This window comes from Lepidochelys kempii, chromosome 2 (assembly GCF_965140285.1).
Source record: "Lepidochelys kempii isolate rLepKem1 chromosome 2, rLepKem1.hap1, whole genome shotgun sequence".
NCBI lineage: Eukaryota > Metazoa > Chordata > Testudines > Cheloniidae > Lepidochelys > Lepidochelys kempii.
In genome coordinates this window covers 46,145,411-46,156,871 of record NC_136381.1, presented here as the reverse complement: position 1 = coordinate 46,156,871, position 11,461 = coordinate 46,145,411, and the positions used below count along the sequence as shown (strand labels likewise).

The following is an 11,461-nucleotide window of genomic DNA, read 5'->3' as shown; positions in this document are numbered from 1 at the left end:
GATGGCCATACTTGGGGTCGGGAAAGAATTTTCCCGCAGGGGAGATTAGCAGAGGCTCTGGTGGGTTTTCCACCTTCCTCTGCAGCGTGGGGCACGAGTCACTCGCTGGAGGATTCTCTGCACCTTGAAGTCTTTAAACCAGGGTTTGAGAACTTCAATAGCTCAGACATAAGGTAGCGGTTTGTTACAGGAGTTGGTGGGTGAGATTCCAAGGCCTGTGTTGTGCAGGAGGTCAGATTAGATGATCATAATGGTTCCTTCTGACCTAAAAGTCTATGATTCTATGAAGGTGCGGGAGGACATCTGTTGCGTTGGACCAGCTTCTGTGGGTGAGACAAACTCTCCAGGGGTGCAGAGCTCTTCTTTTGTGTAACTCCAAAGCATGTCTCTCTTGACAACAGAAGTGGGTCCAATAAAAGATATCACCTCCCCCACCTTGTCTCTCATATCCTGGGACCTAGCATAGCTACACTACCACCACCGGGGAGTGGGAGCCAGATGAAACAGTAAAGGGCTCAGTCATGAGCCTGCTGCCTCCTTGTGCAGGGGAGCCAGAGAGATGGAGGAGCAGCCTTAGGCATAAGCTAATATTTCCTTTGAATTCTCTGGCTTGTATTTGGAGCAAGTAGTGACTCTTGTTTACCAGTTTCCATTCTGGTTTTGCCCATTTATAAGGCACCAGCACTATCCGCTTTGCAAAAGTGGTGATCAGTCATGTCCCAGTGTGTTTCCTGGCCGCCTCAGCCCCCATCCTTCCGAGTAATAGATGGAGTAAATTAATAGGTGCGATGGGTTTAGACATTCAGTTGAATGGCTGATTTAGGCGCATGCAGGCTGATCTCCCCGCCCGTGCAGACGCACAAAGGGGTGCAGAGAGCGCGCGCCCAGGGGAGCACATCTCCTCTGGGCTAAAACTCACCATCCCTGGAGGATGGTTTCAAGGTGGCCAGTCCCTGAGCCACATCAGCAGCCCGCGTGGGAAGGGACTGTTGTTTCGCGCACCAGCCCCTGGTAATTTGGCGATCGCGGCTCGGGCCAGGGGGGAGCGGAGGAGTTTTGCCCCCCGGCTGCAAGGAGGCAAGGCGGCGGGATCTGCCCACCCCGCGGGGCTGGTCCCTGGGGAGCGATCGCGTTGCAATGTGACTCCATGAAACTGACACGGGCTGTAGCGCCATCAGCAAAGGGAGGAGCGCGGGGAGGGGGCCCCGGCCAGAGCCCAGCGTGAGCAGCCTCCAGCAGCGGCTGCAGCGGCGTCTCTCCAGGAGCCGAGCCCCAGCCCACTCCGGCCGCAGCGCCCCCGCTCCCCGGCAGAAGGCATGGAGGACGGTCAGGAGATGTCCCCCTCCTCAACCAGTTCCTCCGAGGGGCTCAGCCCGGCCCTGCCGCTCACCAAAGGGATGTCGATCTTCCTCGATGTAAGTCCGGGGCGGCCTGGCTCGGCCAGGCGCGCTAGGGGCGGGCTCAGGGCGGCGGGCAGCCGGGGTGTGGGGCTGAGCGGGACGCAGCCCGCCTGGCGCGGCAGCAGAGCTGGAGGGGCGAGTTCTTGGGAGAGTGAAAACAAGCGTACGCGGGAGTCAGGCTCTGGCGCGTCCTCGCCGCCGGCTGCAGTGTGCCCACGTCCGCAGGTAACCACAGCTAGATATCGCGTCCTGCCGGGAGAGAGGCTGAGAAAACAACCCGTGGCCGGGCACCAGAGCAAAAATCCCTCGCAGCGGTTTCCTTGGGCGTTCAATGGATTTCCCAGCGATCTGCCCCGAGCCAGGGTCCAGGTGATGGGAAGTTTCGAAGGCGCATACCAAGGTGTTTTTAAGGAAGAACTACACTAGCCCTCTTTTCTGAATACCGTGCATTTGAGCATGTGCATTCTCAAACCCTCTTGTTAATATAGATCTTAATTTTTTTTATCAACAAACAATTATAGTCATCAGAAGCGTGGCATACCAGTTAAAATAGTGTTGCAGCAAAAGATGCTTATGGCACATTAGGATCATAGATATATATGAGCACCTTGATAATGCAAGTTCGGCTAGACTGGTTAGAAATGCCCCCTAAACCAAGGTGGCATTAAAAGCTCTCCCAACGAGGAACAGATGAAATTGTCTTTTTAAAGGGAAAAATGGTCAAAGCCGAAATCTAAAATGTACCACGGTCTTGCTTTGCCTCTGGATCAGTCAACTCTTTATATTCTTTTCCTGGTTTGACCATATTACTTTTAAAAAAATAACAATTTAGAGCATTGCTTATAGACAAAACGTGTTTAGGATCTGGGACCTGGTCTGCTTTTATTTATAGGACTCTAAATGAATTTTTAAACATCACATATTTGTGTTAGAAAATGAATAACATACACAGATGACAGTAGATTATAGATCAGGTCTGGATGTGAAGAAGCTGTCAGGGGAGAGTCACAGCCATACCTCTGTTGAATTTACAGCTGAGCCAAAAATAATTTAACTTTCAGGAATTTACTGTCTGCTACTTGTATTTCTTATCATCAAGAAGGACAGATCCAGCAGGGTGCTGAGTATCTCCTGAAAGCAAAGGAGCCCCTCAATTCCCAGTAGACTCTAGAGGAACGGAGGGTATTTAGAAACTAACCTACAATGTGCTGATTGCCATCGTCAGGAGACTAAGCACCCTCAGTTCCCACTGCTGAAGGTGGCACTCAGCACCTCAGACCTTTTCAGGAGTTGCTCCTCGCCCTGCAGGATTGGGCCAAGCATTCTGGCCCTCATCCAGAAAAGCACTTGAGCACGAGTCTCACTTGAATTCAGCAGGACTATGGGCGTGCTCAAAGGTGAGCATCTGGTTACGTGCTGGATCAGCCACCAAGTGCTCAGCACCTTGCACAAGACTGAGCCCATATACATTGTCTACACATGCTGTGGGATTGAGTGTAACGACATTAACAAAGAATGTAGCCCCTCTGTAGGTCTTAGTATTGTATAGGCAAAGTTTGCAGGATTGAATCAGTCTGTGCATTTATGTTTTTGATTCAACAAGCTCCATAGCTCCACACTACATTACCCCAACTTTCACTGCTGAGTCCTTCAAAATACAAAGCACAATATAAGTTTGTAACCATGTGTGCAGGCCCACCCATCTATATTAATCAACAATGAAACTTGCACTAAGGGCCCTACATCTATAAACACCTCTGAAGTGACCACATTAAAATTCCCAGAAGTTTCCCAACAATTTTACTGAGCATTCAGTAAAAACCACTGCTACTTTTAATGATTTTTATAAGCCCCTCCTGTAATAATTTAAGAGACGTCTACCTTTTATTGCATTTTATTATATTTATATATATTTATGGCCTGTAGACATAATAAAAATGCTGCTTCTGGATATCACTTTGATCCTACAAGATTTATTCTTCCCTTGGTGTGTGTGCATAACTCTCCTTAAAGCAAAAGGGAGTTCTCCACATGCATTACAAAGAGGTGGAATCACAGGTTTGCAAGAAAAAAAGGGATAAGAGTTTGAGTGGAGCCTACAGCTAAAGATAACAGCATCCTAAATTGGGGAATATCCTCTCTGAGTGATCTCACAAAGATTCACCAACACATAAGTAGCAGAAGGTTTGGCCCTAAAAAGAGCACCAAAGTATCCCCTCTAAAGGGAGGTGGGGGGTAGGTAAGCTGGATCTTAAGCTGTACACTAGCCAAGTATGATTGCAACACAGTGAACATTACCTACATTTTGTTCCTGTGTACTCACAATACGGCGCATGACTGCCTTTGATGTCAATACATTGCCACCGAAATACATCGGTGTTTGGATGCCGTAATAGATTTCTGAATTCTCCCTATATCTATGTGGCTGCAATTCCAACAAAAGTAATCGTGTATCCAGCCAAGCGTCATGTTCCTGTGTGTTGATGCTGGGGTAGATTGGGCTGTGTTCTCCTCTTTTAACTGACTGCTGCCGACTGGTAACATCCCAATAATGATGCTTAACATTTATATAGCACTTTCATCTTCAAGCAGCTATACAAAGTTAAAGTTTCTCCTGTTCACAACACCCTAATGAGGAAGGTAAGTAAATGATAGTTGGGCTCCCAATCTTCTGCCTGCCTTCGGGTGCCTCCAATACTTTAATGTAATGCTGAGTGAAATATAATCACTTGCATGGAGGCTGAGAACGGGACATTGCACCAACTGCTAGTGACTTGGATGTCTCTGGTTCGTGTGGTAGCTGTACCACCCAGATGGTGGTATTGTGCATACGCCATTATTGCTCAGGGCTATTTATCTAGATTGTGCCACTTGCTCTGTGTTGGGTACATCCCACTTATTTTCTCAGTATTCCACCCATTAGCCATGCTTACCCAGGCTCTCCCAGCAGGCAATTCAATCCATGCACCTTTGCTTCAAGAAGCAGGATTTCTGCACTTGCCACTATGGATTTGCCTCCCCTTTGGGGGCTACATGCTATCCTCTTTGAATCAGGTAGAATCTTGCATAGCCAGCCCTAGTAATTAGCTCTAGATCTCAACATATCTATTTTTTAAATTCACAACTCTCTCTGTCGCTCGCTCTCTCTCTCTGTCCTTTGGCATTAAAAAAGGAATCAAAACAACTGTGAGCTCTCTTGCTGTCTCTACAACTGATATTAACTAACAGCTACTAATTCCAGTACAATGCACATTCTTACAGACATCGCTGTTGCTGGTGCACAAACAAGGAAGCAGGCAAAATGGAGAAACATTTTGATGTTTGCTCCATGTGAAAACACAGAAGAAAAACTAATACTGATTGCCAAATGAAAAAAAAAACCCACAATATCAGCTAGGACCTTTGTGTTGTATTTTAGCTATTAAAAGAACATTACCGAGTGTAAAACTGTTCTGACAAGGCTCCAGATGCTCCTTTGTCCTCCTGCATTTTTGATTTTCAATAGGACTTTCTTAAGCTTAAGATCCTCAGGCTTTAGCAATTGGGTGTTAGTAAAGTGTTTCCAGCGAATTGTTAAAAAAAAAAAATAAAAAATCAGGAACTGAGCAGCCCAATCGTGCTATTGAGAGCTGAGTTGCAAAGTCCCCTTTGTTCAGAGGTACTAACTAGAGATTAATTAAAGCCACTAAATTTAGTTCAGAATGGACCTGAATCTAGATTTTGAACATCCCAAAGTTCAGATCTGAGTTTATGAAGGGAGTCCTGGATCTGGATCTGTGTCTTATTTTTTTAAGCTTTGTTCCCAGGTCAAACAACATACAGTCAGGCAAAGCAATCACACAGAGGGCTAGGACGCTCAAATTTCAGGGGTGGCTGGGTCTTGGGTTTTCAGTTAGTCCAAACTCTAATAAAGACTATAAAGTAATGCTACTATAGGTGATTTATTTAAACTAATCCTAGCTAGCTTCTTAGCTGCACCATTACTGATCTGCTGTGTTCTAACTGGCTTAGAAAGCAAACCTCTCGCCTTGACTTATCGTAAGTACTCACGCCCATTTGGAAAATGTTGCCCATTCTGTGTGTCTACATATTTCTGTAGAAACTTCTGTTCAGATGAAGCTTTCTATTTCTATGTTGTGGCAACCTATTAATAATGCTCAGCTGTTATCTGACTGGTTGCCTCGGATCCCAATAGGAACAAGTTTCTATCTTGGCCGGCCTTCAGGTAGGTACAAGGCCTTAAATGGCAATAAAAACCACTGTGCTGGGACGGAAGCATCCTATGGAGGGAGGATTCCCAACACCCATGCATCATGGAGCACTGCTCCAGAGTGTCATTCTCCAAGATACTCAGAAACAGACTTGTGAGTGGGCTGGCTGGGGGCAGGGGGGAATGCTGAGCATAGCACAGAGCCACTGGCCCAAAATTTTGCATGGGGCGGGTGTGGGGAGGGCCACAAACAGACTACAGTTCATCCCAGATGTTCACGTTACTTGTTTTCTTCCTTCAAAATGGCAGGAGGGCTGGAAGAATCCATCTGCTTATCTTCCATCTAGGTCCCCAAATCAGGCTTTGAGTGATGAGTCCAACATTTCAACCTGATTATTTAGACAGCTTCTGGGACATGCACTGTTTGCAGTGTGGGGTAAATACAGGCCTCTACCATCTGTAGATAAGAATTTAGATCTCTTAGTAAAAGTCATGATACAAACTCCGCACGTTTCAATTTTGTATCTCTTCTCCCCACAACAAACCATGGTAGCAGCTCCCTTTTGAAATGTATTTTTCTTTATTTAATTCCTGCCATAGTCTCCGTCTTCCTGGCCTCTCCCCCCACTTTAGTCCATCCAGAACACAGCTGGCAACAGCATCTTCCTCTGCCATTTTCCTGACCTTGCTTTCCCCATTCTTACATCTCTGCACTCGTTTTTTTTCCTTTTCATCCACAGCCAGTTCAAGCTTCCCCCCACTTTCAAAGCAATGCACAAACTTGCTCCCACATATCTGATCTCACTGCCTCCTGAACCCAGTCTGATCCCTTTGTGCCACTAAACGTTCTCTGCGGAGTGCTCCCTTTGGCTCCCTTGCCCAGTCTTAACCCTTTGTCTTTATTCACAGTCTCTTATGTTTGCAGCAGCCTCCCAGCCGCATTCCTGAAGGATCTTGTCAAGTTCTTCTGTACTAGATATGGACTGACTACAGCGCTTGCTTGTACACCCCAGATGTATTCATCCTTGTCGTTCATTCGATTGTTCTGAGTTGTCTTCCCATCAGGAGCTGTGCTGGACTATATTCAGTAGCTGCTTTATTTTTTGATCTGTAGTTTAGAAGAGCAAGGAATGGATCTTCCTGCTATAAGATTTTCTTGGCTGTCTGTAGAGCTCTCTCAGCCTCTCTGTTTGCTTGAGAGCTCCAAGTAATATGATCAAAATCGTATTTTGTTCAGAATGACTTAAATTCTGCTGCAGTGAACTGTGGTCCCCTGTCCATCACTAGTTGTTCTGGAATATCAAAGTGAGCAAAAGTGCACTTCAGTTTCTCGATACCACTGCATCATGTTATGTCTTTCAAGTTCACTATTTCTATATATCAGGAAAAATAGTCCATGACAACCAGGTAATGATGTCTTCTGAATTCGCCTAAATCTGCAGCAAGTCTCTTCCAAGATCTCTCTGGTCGAGGTGTTTGTACATTGTATGATCCAGCATTGTCTCTTATGTTTATTTGTACAGGATCTCCTTTCAAAAGTCATATCATCAAATTGTCCACTGAGTTCGTCCTCCTTTCTCTCTAGGCCCATCATGGGTGCCATACTGTGGCTGAGAAGGTTTCTGGTGTTTGGTCACATACACTCCGAACGCATAGCTTTTGTCTTTGTAAGTTGTTCTGGTGGTGAAGTGGACTTGCATTTCAGAATACCTCCAGGGTAGTCAGAGCTGTGTCAAGTAACTTTGTTTCTGAAAGGGGTTGAAGGTGGGATGAGTATGACCTCAGCTCCTGAGTCAATGTAAAAGTCAGTAGTCCTGCCAAAAATACTCAATTTCACTCTCCAGGCAGGCTCTGTGTCATCACAAGTGACAGATGCCAGAAACAATGACTCTTGATTGTCTGTCTGTAATATGAGTTAACTCCCTTATTGCTTTGGTGCAGCAAAGAGCTGCAAACTGTCCATATGTCCAAGTATTACATGGCGCACCTCTGGCTGGATGTGCATCATATCTTAGGATATGACTTTTTCCACACCTTGTGCATGTAGGCTGGAATTTGTCCCTCTTAGCCTGGGAATTCTCTCTTCCTGCCTCAGGGGTTTTATGATAATGATAAAATGTCTGTTTATAGCTTCTAGGCTAGGCTCAGGTTTTTCAGGTTGCTTCTGCTTTTTGTTCTGTTGTTTAACTAATTCTGACTGTTTTGCTATCTGTATAGCTGTGGTTAGGGCTAACTCTCTTCAGTTGTAGCTGTTGTGAAAGATTTTTATCTGTTAACCCAATAACCAGCTTGTCTGATATTTTCATGTTTTCCATTCCTCGAAATCACAATTTTTATCCAATACATGCAGAGCTCTTATAAAAGATTCATCATTTTCCCCTGGTTCTCTGATGAAATTGAATTCTCTAATGAAAACATGCTCTTTCATAAACCACATTTCTCTGAGGTATAAAGTATTCATCAAACATAGCCAGAACCCTTTCATAGTCATCTTTGTGACTGTATTCAGTAAAGTCAAATGATTTTAAAATATGCTGTGCTTGCTTCCCCATACCATATATTAAAGATGATACCTGTGTATCTCCAGTTTCTTTGTGTAGCTTGTTAATAATGCAAAATCTTGCAAAATCTTGTTTCCAGTCTGTTCATTCTGAAGGTTTATCAAAGCAGAATTTTCTCAGGCAATGACGAATGGAATGTTGATGAGATCCTGCAACCTTTGTTGCTGTTTCTTTTGCCTGCAACCTTTGTTGTTGTTTTCTTTCTGTTTTGGTTCTTAGTTTACTCCTGACACCATGTCATGTTCTTCTGTACCAGATATGGACTCGCTACAGAGCTTGCCTATACATACCAGACATGTTCACTTTTAGATCCTTTAATGCTCTGCCAGGTATGGATGGGGGTGTTCTAAATGAGGTATTTTACACAATGTCACCTAGTGGCTGAATAGTATAATACAGTTTAACATTCCATTACACAGTCTCTCTCTGCTCCTTTAAATCACTTAACAACCCATGGGTCCTGGATTGACTGCACTCTAATATCCACACCCTGTCCATTGTTTGTACCACCCCTTGTACCTTTAGGACTGGTCTACATAGAAACTTGCACCAAAATAATTAAATTGGTTTTAATTCACACTTCTAGAAATTCTGGTGCAAGTCTGGGTGCTTTTTACTTTACAGGTACCAAATCAAGTTAAATTGACATAGGATACTTGTATTTGGAAATGAGTGTTCACATACAGACTTGCACTGCAATCACAAATGAAAACCAATTGAGTTATTTCAATGCAAGTTTGTTTGTGGATGAGATTATAACCCCTTCAGAGCAGAGATTTTATTTTCCCTTTCAGGTTTAGACATTTTAATTGCTGACAAGCGCTTTGTATTACTGCAGTGATATATATGTATAACTCTGTAGATGTGTCCAGTGCTTGTCAGCAATATTATAGATATATATAAACAAACACAAATAATTACTAGGGCCCTGGTTTTATGAGTGCACAGCACTGGAGTTAAAGAAAGCTCACTGTGAGAGAGGGACAAAAGCAAACTTGGGGCTTCTCTTGCTACCGCATTGTGAAAATATGATGATGGAATAAAAAAAAAAGGCAAATGCTCATTGTTTAAAATCTGCATGTCATACAGTGTATACAGAAGTTTATTTGAGCAGAAGCTTTCGTGAGCTACAGCTCACTTCATCGGATGCATCTGATGAAGTGAGCTGTAGCTCACGAAAGCTTATGCTCAAATAAATTTGTTAGTCTCTAAGGTGCCACAAGTCCTCCTTTTCTTTTTGAGGATACAGACTAACACGGCTGCTACTCTGACACCTGTATACAGAAAGTGATTCCTTTCTCTCTTTTTCTATTTAGATATTGAGAAGAGCAGACAAAAATGGTAAGACCAGTCACTTCTGACTCTTTTTTTCTCTTCAGAAAAATCTATCAGACCCAAACCTGTGTTTTAATGCTTGATAAACTAGGTGGCACTGAACACATTCAAATGAAAACCAGCTTTTATTAGTATAGTAGTTGTCACTCTAGAAGTCAGAGACATGATGTTTGATGCTTATGATTTTCTTTCCTGATCTGGCAGTTGGATCTCTATGGGCTGACTCTTGTGCTTGCATGGAGTCCCATTGAAGACGATGGAACTATACACAGGTATAAGGGTCTGTCCAGGATCTGATTGCAGGCCTTAGAGTGTAGCAGCTACATTCAGGTGGTAAAACTGGTTGCCATTTTGAATACCAATTAATTTTATAAGCTAATTACCAATTGTTCTTTTACATACAGCAGGCAGACTCTTATTAAGAAGAACTGTCTGTGCATGTGGGGACACATGCTACCTTTGGCTATGTGCACACAGAATCTATTGGGCCAAATTTTACTTTCTCAGGGTAAACTCCCATTGATGTCAATAGTTTTGCTTGAGTAAAGACTGCAATATTTGGCTCAGTGAATTAAGTGCACATGCACCCAAAGGCAAAATTTGGCTTAGGGATTCTACTAGCATCTTTGTTCGTTGCATGCATATGTATTATTAGTAACTGTGTTTACAAATGCCATTTAAATATTACTAATAGCTCCATTTCTACTATTTTAAAATACTTAAATATATTTCCTCAAATCAAATTTGTTTTCCTCCCACATTTTTCAGATATTTGTTTGTCTGTCCATGTGTTAGAAGGCAGGATGAATGCCCTGAATGTAATTTATGTGTAATTCATAGTCATACAAAACCTTCTTGGTATATTAGCATGGACTGATGATTTTCCATTATGTAAAATACAGTAAGTTTAGAATGAAATACTGGAAGCCCTGACACACACATGCAGTCCCCCTGCATTATGAGGACCATCACAAGGGAAACCAGTGTGCTTGTAAATACAAGTATAATTGTTGTGGGATCAGGCTCTAGTTTTAACCCAAGTTCAGCTCCTTGTTCCATCACAGAATTCCTGCATGGCTGGGGTAAGTCACAGAATTGTAGGACTGGAAGGGACCTTGAGAGGTCATCTAGTCCAGTCCCCTGCTTTTAGTAGCTCTGTGCCTCAGTTTTCCATCAGTAAAATGAGGCTAATAGCACTTCCCTACCTCTCAGGGGTGTTGTGAGGATAAATACATGTGGTAATGGGGACCCTTTAAGTACCTAAGATAGATAAAAATAAACCTTGCAGATAGTATCTTGGTACATTTAAGGGCTGGGGGTGGGAGGGGAGTGTGAAGGTCTTTGTAAATGCTATATTCCAATACAACAGCTCTCACTGTTTTTCAATTTGTAGAGCTCAGTCTAATGGAGATCTGCTGATTGTGGACCATATAGGATGAAAACATCTGGGGCCATATATCCATCTGCTATAAATTGTCAGAGCACCATTGATGTCAGTGGAGCTGTGACCATTTACACCAGCTGAGGATCTGTCTCCTGTCCTTTGGAACCATACCCCCCAACCCCAATGCACAGTGGAACCAGCTGGTTCTATGACAGCCAAGATCCTCCACTCCCACAGTGAGAGAATAGCATTGCCCCCTTAATTCATTGACCATACTCTGTTAATTCAAATAGGGGGGAAGTAATCCCCAGTCAGTGACAAACCTGATTAGCCCAGCATAGTCCAATGGCATGTCAGCCTAAAGGCAATTTGTCTTTGAAATTCACAACCCTTGATCTCACTAGAGCAAGGAGAAACTCATGGGAAAGAACACCCTGATTCTAAGGTGATAATTCAACCACGTTAGTTGTATTAACATCACTCAACAAATCAGAAACTGAAACTGCTTGTGTCAATGTTTGCTCAACTCCTGAATACCAACAAACCTAACATACTTCCATTCTTTTGTGAT

The 11,461-nt window shown here is 43.6% G+C and overlaps 1 protein-coding gene across 2 annotated transcripts in view; it reads left to right on the top strand.

Moving 5' to 3' along the window:
• Positions 1–880: 880 nt before the first annotated feature.
• Positions 881–11,461, top strand: part of NECAB1 (N-terminal EF-hand calcium binding protein 1) — a 120,875-nt gene continuing 110,294 nt past the window's right edge. Inside the window, exons 1-2 of one of the 2 annotated variants that reach the window (XM_073330610.1) lie at positions 881–1,415; positions 9,488–9,512. In XM_073330610.1, the coding sequence (XP_073186711.1) occupies positions 1,317–1,415; positions 9,488–9,512 (124 nt within the window). In that variant the 5' untranslated portion in view covers positions 881–1,316. The remainder of the gene's footprint in view (positions 1,416–9,487; positions 9,513–11,461) is intronic. The other variant, XM_073330609.2, reaches the window with a different exon arrangement.